This window comes from Myxine glutinosa, chromosome 2 (assembly GCF_964187855.1).
Source record: "Myxine glutinosa chromosome 2, kmMyxGlut1.1, whole genome shotgun sequence".
Classification (NCBI taxonomy): domain Eukaryota; kingdom Metazoa; phylum Chordata; class Myxini; order Myxiniformes; family Myxinidae; genus Myxine; species Myxine glutinosa.
This window is the reverse complement of record NC_136262.1, coordinates 10,919,497-10,931,951: the sequence shown is the minus strand read 5'-3', so window position 1 is coordinate 10,931,951 and position 12,455 is coordinate 10,919,497. Positions and strand designations below refer to the sequence as shown.

At 43.1% G+C, this 12,455-nt stretch overlaps 1 protein-coding gene across 1 annotated transcript in view; it reads left to right on the top strand.

Annotated features, from left to right (window-relative positions):
- Positions 1-12,455, top strand: part of MBTPS1 (membrane bound transcription factor peptidase, site 1) — a 197,594-nt gene that overhangs the window by 44,836 nt on the left and 140,303 nt on the right. Inside the window, exon 8 of the mRNA XM_078772991.1 lies at positions 4,406-4,473. Within this exon, the coding sequence (XP_078629117.1) occupies positions 4,406-4,473 (68 nt within the window). The remainder of the gene's footprint in view (positions 1-4,405; positions 4,474-12,455) is intronic.

Sequence of the window (12,455 nt, the reverse complement as noted above, 5' to 3'; positions counted from 1 at the left end):
AATTCCTTTGTACTCAAGGCCCTGACGTCATCCAACAACGTCTGCGTGTCCGCTCCTATCAACTAGTGCCATCTACTCGCTCTTCGTGTCCTGACCAATCACTGCTCTTCGGGGTGTGGCCCCTCGGGCCTGCCTGCTTATGTTGCGATTGTGACGGCTGTGGCACCAGCGGTAGTTGAATGTCCCGGTTCCGGTCGCTTTTATTTAGTGTTATAAATGCGCGATTGCCTGGCTATGTGTGTGTTGCTGGTGTCATAAGGAACAGAGGAAAGATAACAGAGGCCATTACATACAGGGGATTAATTACCCATAATTCCTAACTAATTAACAAACCCCACCCCCCTCATGGAGACACTTTTACGTGCTTACATGACATATGGTCTACTGGATCCATACTTATGATGCATGGGTGCCTTCTTCTTCACGACAGTTGGAGCATGGTAATCTATACAATTCTACCTGGACTAAGGTATTGCCTACCCCCCACAAACGTAGCAATAGATATCCCTTGTTGTGTACCACATAACGTTCTGCAGCAGTCGGAATGTTCCGTACTTGTGTAGCTTCTCAATAAGCTATAAATTGTTCACCTGAGAATATTTCTCCATTATGGTATTGAAATTTTTGCATTAATTGGTGCACAGAATAGTTTTTAGGCGTTTTCTTGCCATGTTTTGTCAAACTTGGCTAGCATTGTTCTTTACCATATGTCAAAATTTGCCAATAGCGCTACGCCAAATGGATGGTGATTGTTTTGGACATAAAAAAACATTCTCTCTGAAGTAAGCAAGCACGCCAAGGCTTTTTGGTCCCAGGTAACGAAGAAGATTGCAATATGTTTATGGTTAGTAAGTTTCCTTCCCTTTTCTGACTTCTCACCTATACATCTCAATTACTCTTCTTCTTCAGCCCTAACAGGATGGAGGCATTCACCCTGTAAGCTCATTCTTGTTAACCTCCCAAACTTCAAACTCCAGGTTCTCTGCCCCCTCCACTCCCGTCCCCCTTTTCTCCCACCAGTTTCCATTTGTCAGTTTGATCCCACTATTTCCTCCCCTTACTTAAAGGTGGTAGTTGACCACCATTCTACCACCCCCACTTGGGATATTTGGTACCACCTATCTCACCGACGCCTCTTATGCCCTTATCTTACCCTTTCCCACCTCTACCCGTACCCCGAGTGCGCTCAGAGTGTATTTGAGGTAAACAAAACTCTGAATTTCAAAAGCTGAAAATTGCTAAGTCTAACCATTATCAAATTTGTCACTTTAAACATGTTTGTGTGTGGAAAAGAAAACTCACTATGATGTGGCATATGCAACGTCTTTGAATTACCCAGTAACTTGTTTGGAGGTAGCCATGTCTTGCATTTGAGGGTTCACGATTGGCTGTAAAATGTGACGATGGTTGAATTTTTTTTCTTTTTTTAATGCATCGTCTAAGGCCCGCAATGGAGCTGACACGCATGCACAGACACACACACTCACACACACACACACGCACAAAAATTCTGATGAGACAAGACAAATACTTAACAAAGCCACTGCGCGAGCTTGAGGGAAGTGCCGTCACTTCCCGGAATACTCTGGGTACCAGTGACGGTCATAACAATGGGGCACTCAGCGGGGCATTTCCTCCTATCCAAGGATTCCAACCGATGTGGATTGGCCATGCTCTATCCTTTCAAATACTGTACTGTCATGGCTAAAAATATTGGCACCCTTGCACTTTTTTCAAATAATGCACCATTTCTTCCAGAAAATTGTTGAAATAAAAAATTATTTTGGTATCCACATATGTATTTCTTTGGTTTGCAGTGGAACAAAACCAAAAAAGCTGAAAAAACTACTAAATCTTAGCTTATTCCACACACAAATCCTAAAATGGCCTGGACAATATTATTGGCACCTTTTAGAAGTTTAGAAATAATTAGATTTCAAGCAGGTGATTCTCTCCTCTTCACGGTCGCAAAAATTTACTTTGGAATTGAACTCATCTGTGGTGAGTTGCAGATGCCTTCAATAAAAAAAAAAATCACTCATTCAACCAGTTTGAATAGAGAAAAGGAGTCATTCTGCTGCTTAGTGTCACTGTGTGTACTGCAATGAGCATGGAGAAAAGAATGAAAATCAGAGAATTGTCTGCGGAGGTCAGACACAAGATTGTAGCCAAGCATGGACAATCTCAAGGCTACAAGTACATCTCCAGAGACCTTGATGTTCCTGTGTCGACCGTACGCAATGTTATCAGGAAGTTTAAGGCCCATGGCACTGTAGCCAACTTCTTGGACGTGGCCGCAAGAGAAAACTTGATCGAAGATTGCAGCGAAGGATTGTTTGAATGGTGGAGAAAGCACCTCGATCAAATGCCAAACAGATTCAAGCTGACCTTCAGACACTAGGTATGACAGTTTCAACTCACACCATCCGTCGTCACCTCAATGAAAGGGGATTCTATGGTAGGAGACTCAGGAGGACCCCACTGCTGAGAAAGCCTGACTGGAGTTTGCCAAAACAGCTGAACAAGCTAAAATCCTTCTGGGAGAATGTCCTGTGGACAGATGAGACCAAATTAGACCTTTTTTCAAAGCACATCATCTCTATGTTTACAGAAAACAAAATGAAGCCTTCAAAGCATGGAACACCTTCCCGTCAGTCAAACATGGAGGAGGTTCAGTGATGTTTTGAGGATGCTGTGCTGCCTCAGGTACTGGGTGCCTTGAATGTGTGCATGGCATGACAGAATCAGGAGATTACCAAGGCATTTTGGAGCACAATGTTCAACCCAACGTCAGAAAGCTGGGTCTCCGTCGAAGGTCATGGGTCTTGCAGCAGGACAATGACCCCAAACATACTTCAAAAAGCACCCAGGAATGGTTCAAGACAAAACACTGGACTGTTCTGAAGTGGCCAGTCCAGATCTAAATCCCATTGAACACCTGTGGGGAGATCTGAAAACAGCAGTTGGGAGAAGGCACCCTTAAAATCTGGGAGAACTGGAGCAGTTTGCACAAGAAGAGTGGGACAAACTGCCAGTAGAGAGGTGTAGGAAGCTCATTCATGGCTATAGGAAGCGCTTGACTGCAGTTATTTTGTCCAAAGGCCGTGCTACCAAATATTAAGTCTAGGGTGTCAATAATTTTGTCAATGCCATTTCTCTTTTTTTTCCTGATTTAAAAGGATATACTAAGTTCTGAATCAAAAACAAAGGCTCTGTAATATTAACAGTGAAATAAAGAATTGTCGAGACCAAGTACTTTTGTCAATTTAAACTTATTCTTCGAGAAAATTGTGAGTTATTTGAAAAACGTGCAAGGGTGTCAATATTTTTGGCCACGACTGTACACCAAGGAAGAAACAGCACGCACCAATTTGAAAGTCATTGGTATGAATTGAACCGGTCCAATATCGATGGGTGTTTTTGTTCGGTTTTTTTTTTTTCCAAGACACCAGCTTCTTGCTAGACGGCCGTTGGCTTCCTTCAGGAGCTCATTCGCCTATTGTCAAGTGTTGTTTTTAGTCCTGGCAGGGTTAGTACGAGTTATGGAAATCCTGGAAAGTCATGGAATTTAACAACACTTTTCCAGGCCTGGAAATTCATGGAATATCTCTGACGGTCATGGAAAAATCCTTGAAATTAAGAGTGAGTGTGTTTTCTGTAATTTTCAGAATAAAACAAACGTGTACGAATGAGTTACATTCATGAGAATCGTTCGTAAGTCTTTCGTTCCATACTCCGAACGGAATTTTTCATTGGCACATCATGAAACTACAGCTCGGGGCATCTCAACCAATGTTCTCACAGAACAACACCAGCCATTTCTCTTACAGTAAAACCATCTGTCTCTTCGGTTTTGATATCTGGCCTGCTTTGTTCTTTTCCGGCCTTCTGCATCCAGCGTACCACATTGTAATGGTAACAGCTACCCAATCTGTTATTTAATTGAAGCAGGATAGTGGTCGATTTAAAATCCTTCATAATTTGCATAATCTTGCTGATGTGTTTTGAGGTAGGGGTGGTGAGTCAAATATGCCTGTGTCGGGTCATGGAAAATCGATCAAGAGTTATGGAAAAGTCATGGAATTTCAGATACCCAAAAGGGTACGCACCCTGCCTGGCAAGGTCACACTCACACTCCCCACTATTAAAGCCAGTGAGGAGTGTCGGTTTAGTCAACGTCGGTTTTTAGTTGCCTGTACATGTCGGTGTCGATGTTTTGTATATTGTCTCCACCTGTAAGACAAGTCTCGTGGTATTTTAAATGAAGCGTTGTGTATGTGGTTTGTGTAACTTATGTGAAGAAGATCAAGAGGTATTTTGATCAATCCAGGCCAAATGATTTTCTTTTTTTCATTACAGCATGTCATTACAGCATTGTGTTTATGTTTCGTGTTTCTCTCTGCAGGTTTGGGAACTCACAGCTAACAAAGTCATCATGATTTCTGCCATCGGCAATGACGGTCCCCTATATGGGTAAGTTTTACTGAGCGTACCTGTGTACTTTTGGTACTGAAAAGGACCACAGCAGGAAACACTTACTCCCTCCACCACCAAAGGTGGATGGAGGTTATGTTTTCACCCCGGTCTGTTTGTCTGTCCATGTCCGTTTGTTTGTTTGTTTGTTTGTTTGTGAACGAAATGTCTCAAAAAGTTGTGGACGGATTCGGACGAAGTTTGGCAGAGATGTAGCGTATGTGACGAGGACAAAATGATCAGATTTTGGTGAAGATCCGGATTCGGATCCGGCTACTAGAATTTTAAAAGTGATTCTTCACCATTGGGAGATAGGGCCAAAAACGATACATAGCAGGATATCTCAAAGTTATGGATGGATTTTGACGAAACTTGTTGAACAGGTTGTGTGTGTGACAAGGAAGAGTCGATTCAATTTTGGTGAAGATCCGGATTCGGATCCAGCTATTAGAATTTTAAAAGTGATTCTTTACCATTGAGTGATATGCCCAACCAGGCCGAGTATGCTCTCTACTGAGTGCCATTCTAGTTCATTATGGATTTGCTGTACTTTATACTGTGTACCAATGAGAATTTTATTCCACACTAGCTGTTTACTAACCCTACCGATAGGTGTAGAATATGAATTTCAAGTGATGTTCAACTTCTTTGCTGAAAGTAAACATTGAATTGCTTTTATCTGGACATTTTAAGAAACTACGTTTTATGATGCTATTCATAGATGTAATCACCTCTTGCTGAGGAGAGTGCGGACCTTGTCTCCGCGTGCTCGTTTGCCCGAAATTTGTTCCCGCTCTATGTCCTCTTGCTAAGAGGGGTGGATCCCCGCATGCTGAGGACAGGGATGGAGCTTGCATCAAACAAGCAAGCTCTGTTTTATTTATATCCAAGGTTTAAATATTCTGGACACTCGATATCCATTCTGTCCTCACACTTGCCAACTTTGAGGATGGTGTGCAGAGTTTGAAGGGGTAACGCGGTGGAGAAAAAAAACATGAAAATGGTGCTGTTTTTCACTTTTATCGTGAATGCTTCCCAAGCAAAACTCAGAACGCATTTTGAAACTGCCGTAATGGCATGGGATAGAGAATATGCCAATTGGTGTGCATGCGTGCGTGCGCAGGGTGAGCCAGCCAGAAATATGGTCATTTTTGAAATTCGTGTGAAGGAAATAAACAATTGTATTTCAAAACAAATTCTTACAAGAACGTGAAGTACATAACATGCCATTTATTTGTGGAATAGAACATCTCGGAGATGCGCACCATTTCGTCTGACACATTCCTCCAATCTTGGACACCAATTTATTCATGAAGTTCTGTAACATGGCCACGTCAATATCATTGATTTAGTGTCTGATGTTTTCCTTAAGTTCATGAAGAGTTTGTGGACGGTTAACATACACGTTGTCCTTTAGATATGACCACAATAAATAATCACATGTAGTCAAATCGGGTGACCTCGCTGGCCATGTAATATCGCCGTTTCTGGAAATGACATGCTTTGGAAAGAGCGCCCTTGCAGTAGTCATGGACACTGGCGGTGTGGGAGGTTGCACCATCTTGCTGAAACCATGTCATTGGGCTCACTTCTGCAAAACGAAATCGGTAAAAAAAAAAAATGCATGTTATGTACTTCAATATCATGAATGAATTTATTTTGAAATACAATTTTTAATTTCCTTCACACGAATTTCAAAAATGACCATATTTCTGGCTCACCCTGTATATATATATTTAAGAAACAGGAAGTAAATTCCTGCGTGGGGCTTGTGTAAAAAAATTCTGACTCAACCCGGGCCTCGAACCCAGGAACCTCATCACTTACGCCGTGACAGCCGACTGAGCTGTTTGCGAAGCGCTGGAAGAGCCATCCCACAGCACTAAGGTACATCATAAAAGATGTTAATTCAGATACTTTCACAAGTGCATGAAAAACTCAGTTACCGACCTGGTTTAGCCCTTATTGGGGCATCATCAGGGAAACGCAGCAAGCTTTCCACACACTTGTGACTGAAAACCTTTCAGTTATATACCAGTAATTATGCGATTCCATGCCATCAGTGGGGAACCGCCAGTAAGGTGTCCAATACAGCCATTGCTGCACCTTAGCGGGAACGATAAGCACCGCCTGCCACACAGTACATTCATTACCTCTTGTTTCCACCCACTACATGGAGTCGACCTGGATGCAGTTAGGAGTAATGACATTAATATTGTTGTAGTTTTGGAATAAAGGATAATCCCCCCTCGTAGGTAGACGCACCACAACATGAAGCCTCGCGATAGTTCAGTTATTTCTTAGTGAATGTAAGCATAGTCCTTTCCTGTGTGTTAGTTTTGCGTTGAGCAGGCCCGTGAGTAGGGCGGTCTTTTGGCGATAGCATGCCACGTGGCAGACCTGAACAAGTCTGGCGAGGCCGAAGGGAGGCGCTGCAGGAGGGAGTGGCCGGTAAGCAACGAGCCGCCAAACAGGGCTCGAGGGGAGTGGCTAACCACGACGATGAGAGGTGGGGTTTGGAACATTCGTGTAAGGCCATTAAAAAAACCCTGCTCCGAGCCCCCCACCTCAGTTCAAGGTCCGAGTTCAGTTGAGTCGAGTTCTCAGTCGGAGTCGCGCAGCCCATGAGTTGGAGTTTCGTTCATAATCGGAGTGTTGGACTTGATCACTGAAATAGCCGAGATTGTACACGAACGTGCCCAGTGCCCTGCACTCTGCGCTGTATTAACCGCGCTCGAGACGACGACCCGTGCCGGGCCACAGACGCGCGATCTCCTCCTGCCTGCCTTCTCCTGCATACGTGCCGTGACCGCCAGAGAGCCACGCCGGGCGAGCTGCCCCGGAGCGACCGACAGCAAAGCACGTTTGGCGCGTGGACTTCTTCTCTTCTTCTCCCCGTGTGCGTGAGTGGGCCCTGTGTCTGGGGATAAGTTAAATTGGTTAAGCTTCTGCTCTGTGTCCCCTTTCCTTCATCCTGATTATTATACATTGGAAATAAATTGTGTTATTCCTCTTATTTGACCGTTCCCGTCCCTTCCATTGATTGGCCTCGCATGGTACGACTAGAACCGCTCGAATCGGGTTCCATAAAAGTAACGGCACGAGTCACGTGATACGCATACCGCTCGGGCGTACTCGATTAAGTGTGGCTTGTGCGATGTTCGGTCCCCGCTTTCCTGACAGCGTTGGTTAAAGGTACGTGCGACGCTGACCCGATACCCTTTTTCATGCTTGCTCCGGAAGTGGCGATTCGGCCTCGTGGACACGAAGACCCAGGGGGGAAAAAAGGGGTTTAATCCCCCCTTTGTAACGGGAACGGGCTTCGGGAGATCCGCAACATGAGATAACAACACAATATATACCAGTAATTATGCGATTCCATGCCATCAGTGGGGAACCGCCAGTAAGGTGTCCAATACAGCCATTGCTGCACCTTAGCGGGAGCGATAAGCACCGCCTGCCACACAGTACATTCATTACCTCTTGTTTCCACCCACAACATGGAGTCGACCTCGATGCAGTTAGGAGTAATGACATGAATATATACTAGGGCATGCCCGTACGTGGGTGCCCGTTCCTTGCCAAAAAAAAAAAAAAACGCTACCCGTACGCTCTACCCCGCCCGTACGCCCGTAAACAAAAAAAACAATGCTCTTCGCTTCCGCCCTTCGCTCTGACTGAATTGGGAGAAATAATGCACATAAGAAATCGAGAAATTATTATTTTCTCCGGAAGAAATCGAATTACGAACCGTAATGGCGCACGCGCTGGGCTCGGCTCGCTCTCACATCGGCCATGCCTACGCAACAAAGCGTTCTGTGATTGGCTGCCGGAAGTGAAGTCTTCACTGTCCGGAAGGTCGCAAATCGCAGTTACGATGAATCGCAAATTAGTTTTAATTAGTTTTAAAACATAGTTTAACGGCAACATAGTTTTCCAACGTGAAATAAATGAATACGCTCTCAAATGTGCCGTCCGAGGCAGAGTCTGTTCGCCACGTTCGGCACACGTGATAGCTCGCTGCTCTCTGATTGGTTGAATCGTTTTTTGGACATAGCTCGGTAACTACTTCTCTGATTAATATGAAACCTTGAAAAGGCACATCCTCGGGTCCCCAGCAATATACCTGGCAAGTTTCAAGTATATCGGACCGGTAGTTGTCGAGAAACAGCGGTCACAGACAAACATACATACATACATACATACAAACATACAAACATACAAACATACACACAGAGATTACTGGAATTATAGATAGATACAGTCATGTGAAAAAGTAAGTACACCCCAGGTAAAGTTTTGACTTTTTCAACATATTTCAACATACAGCTATTTCATCTTCATTTCAACAATATTGTTAGATAAAGGTGATATAATGCAACAAATATCATGAAACATTTACATTTTGTAGTCCATTGTATAATTTAAATAAACATAAATGCAAATTTCGCATGTGGAAAAAGTAAGTACACCCTTGGCTCTAATAGGTGGTATTGCCCCCTTTGGCAGAAACAACCTCAAGTAGGCGTTTCTTATAACAGTCTACCAGTCTGACATCGACTGGGAGAAATGTTTGCCCACTCCTCCATGCAGAATTCTTTCAGCTGTGTGATGTTTGAGGTGTTTCTTGCATGCACAGCTCGTTTCAAATCCCCCCACATCTCGATGGGATTTAGATCCGGGTTTTGACTTGGCCATTCCAGAACCATCCATTTCTTTCTTTTCAGCCATTCCTTGGTGGATTTACTGGTATGTTTAGGGTCATTGTCATGTTGCAAGGTCCACCTTCGGTTGAGCTTCAGCTTTCTGACAGATGGCCTCACATTATCCTCAAGCACTCTCTGGTACAATGAAGAATTCATAGTGGATTATATGATGGTGAGCTGCCCAGGCCCTGATGCAGCAAAGCTGCCCCAAACCATAATATTTCCACCACCATGCTTTACAGTTGGTATCAGGATCTTGTGGTCAAATGCTGTCTTTGGTTTTCGCCAAACATGTCTTCTGGTACTGTGGCCAAATAGCTCTACCTTTGACTCATCTGTCCAGAGCACATTGTTCCAGAAGTGCTGGTCTTTACCTAGGTGTTCATTGGCAAACTTTAGTCTTGCCCTGATGTTCTTTCTGGACAGGAAAGGTTTCCTCCTGGCACACCTCCCATGTAGATCAAATTTGTGCAGCCTCTTTCTAATGGTAGACTTGTGCACTTTGACATCAACAGTGGCAAGAGCTACCTGTAGGTCCCGTGATGACATTCTGGGGTTCTTAGAGACTTCTTTCAGCATCTTGCGGTCTGCTCTCGGGCTGAACTTGCTGGGGCGGCCTGGCCTGAACAAGTTGGCAGTTGTTTGGAATTTTCTCCGCTTGTAGCTGATCTTCCGGACAGTCGAATGATTGATTTCAAATTGTTTGGAGATCTTTTTAAATCCCTTTCCAGACTCGTAGGCATCTATAACCTTCTTTTTGAAGGCCTCAAAGAGCTCTTTTGATCTAGGCATGGTGGCGCCACACACTTCAACAACAAAGAGCAAACCAAACTAAATGTCTGAGGTTTAAATAAGACAGGTTCCTCCAAGATCCTCTCTAACGATGTTCTAATCATTTGCACCTGAGCTGGTGTACCTGATTATAATTTTAGGTATTTGAAGTAGTGATAAATGTAGGGGTGTACTTACTTTTTCCACATGCGAAATTTGCATTTATGTTTATTTAAATTATACAATGGACTACAAAATGTAAATGTTGTACACCGCACCTTTCCTATGCCATGCATTGCAAAACGTCATTAGCGGGCACCGAAGGGGGCTCGGCAGTGACGCACGCTGAAAGGGAGTACTCAGTTTTCACTCTGGTTGTTTGTTTGTTTTCTTGTTTTCTTTCTTGCTTGTTTGTCCGGGCGATATCTCAGCCATCCTTTGAGCTAGGAAGCTGAAATTTCGGCACAATAGTGAGCAAGTCCTTTGTCAAAAATGTTATTTTTTGTTTTTTGATTAATCAATTAATTGAGGAGTTATTTAATTATTAGCGATTAATTAAGTACTTATTTGCAACCTGGTGTTGGGTTAGCGGCTAGGGTGTCAGCTTAGGATCCTAGGATCCTGGGTTCGAATCCCGGTCGATCGCTGAATTAACTCCAGGGGGGTTGACTCAGCCTGTCATCCTTCCGAGGTCGGCTAATTGAGTACCAGTTCACTGGTAATTCCCTGTTTGTCGTAAAAAAAACGGTGACAAAAAGGGTTGGCGGCAGGAAGGGCATCCGGCCGTAAAACATTGCTTCAAAAATGTGACCAACAAAAACAACAACAACCACGGTGCCCGAAAAAGGCCAACCCCCGCTATGCGGGGGGAAAAAATGGCCTCTAAAGGTTTTTTTTTTTTTTTTTTGAAATGAAGTACTTATTTAATTAATTACATTTCCTTTCTCTTCTGGCCATTATCTCAGGCACCTTTTGAGTTAGGAAGCTGATATTTGGACATGCCAATGGCCAGGTAATTTGGCTGCAAAAGCTATTTTTGATTCATTAATTAATCAATTAATCGATTAATTATTTAATTATTCGATTAATGACTAATTTTTTTTTTTTTTAAGTTACAGATTCTGATGAAACGGTGGTGGTTTATGTGTTCTATGACCGAATTGACTAATAATTTAATTTTTTAATGATGATTATTATTTTTTTTTCATTATTAATCATTTATTTATTTTCTTTCTCATTTGGCCAATATCTCAGGCACCTTTTGAGCTGGGAAGCTAATATTTGGACATGACAGTGACCAAGTGAAGTGGCTATCAAGGATATTTTTGATTTATTGATTAATCATTTAATCGATGAATTATTTTTTGATTAATCGATTAATTATTGAATTTTTTATAAATGACTTTTTTAATTAAATTTCTAAAAGATACATCTTCGGATGAAGCACGAGTGGTTTAGTTATGCTATTGGCCAATTGATTATGAAAATATTTTGTGATAATCTTTTATTGATTTGAATTATACAATTAATCAATCAATTGGTGTACACCTCTCCCTCCCAATGCAGCCTCTATGAGGATATATGAGGATATTTAATTATTTGGCATGGGGGCGGTGTCATTTGAATGTATCTGTACTTGTTTCATTATAGTATTTGTTATATTATATCACCTTTATCTATCAATATCGTTGAAATGAAGATCAAATAGCTGTATATTAAGATAATAAATAAGTCAAAACTTTACATGGGGTGTACTTACTTTTTCACGTGACTGTATATATATGTATATACATATATATTAGTGCTCCAACCTAATGAGGCTCGGGAAGAGGTGCACCATATATATATATTTACATATATTTATATATATATATATATTTTTTTTTAATATATTGTTACAGACGCGGCTTAGATGTTATTTACCGAGCGGTTTGGTATGACCACGTCTGCACAAGTTACCCGATTATACCCGAACGTTGACTAATCGCGCTACGCTAGATCAATGAAGGAAAAGACACACGGCTGGGATTAAAATGACACGACACCAGGGATACGGTTCTCAAGACCTCCGGAGGAGGTTATATTAGTGCGGAAGGTTCAGATTACAGGGATGAGAGGTACAGCATAGAAAGACAAGCACTTAGACACACTCTTATATTAACCCCAACAGACGACAGATAAACGGGACAAAAGGCTGACTCACACGGGGATTGATGGCAAGGAAAGCGGGTATTCGATGGCCAGCACAAGGTGCACCTTGTGCTCAGGGACAGGATAGCGCGGCCCAAAAGATGCAGGAGGTCTCTCAGCGCTCGGAGGTGGCTCTCTTGTCTTCTCAAGCTCGGGGCGCATCTCACGTCACGTCCGGTACGTGGCCGCGTATATCCGGCGGGGAGTGACACGCCCTCGGCTCGTTAGCTCCGCCCCAGATGGAATCGGCACGTTGCTTCTCATTGGGTGCGTGCTGGGGGGGGGGGGTTACCGGCTCCGCCCTTGACGAGGGGC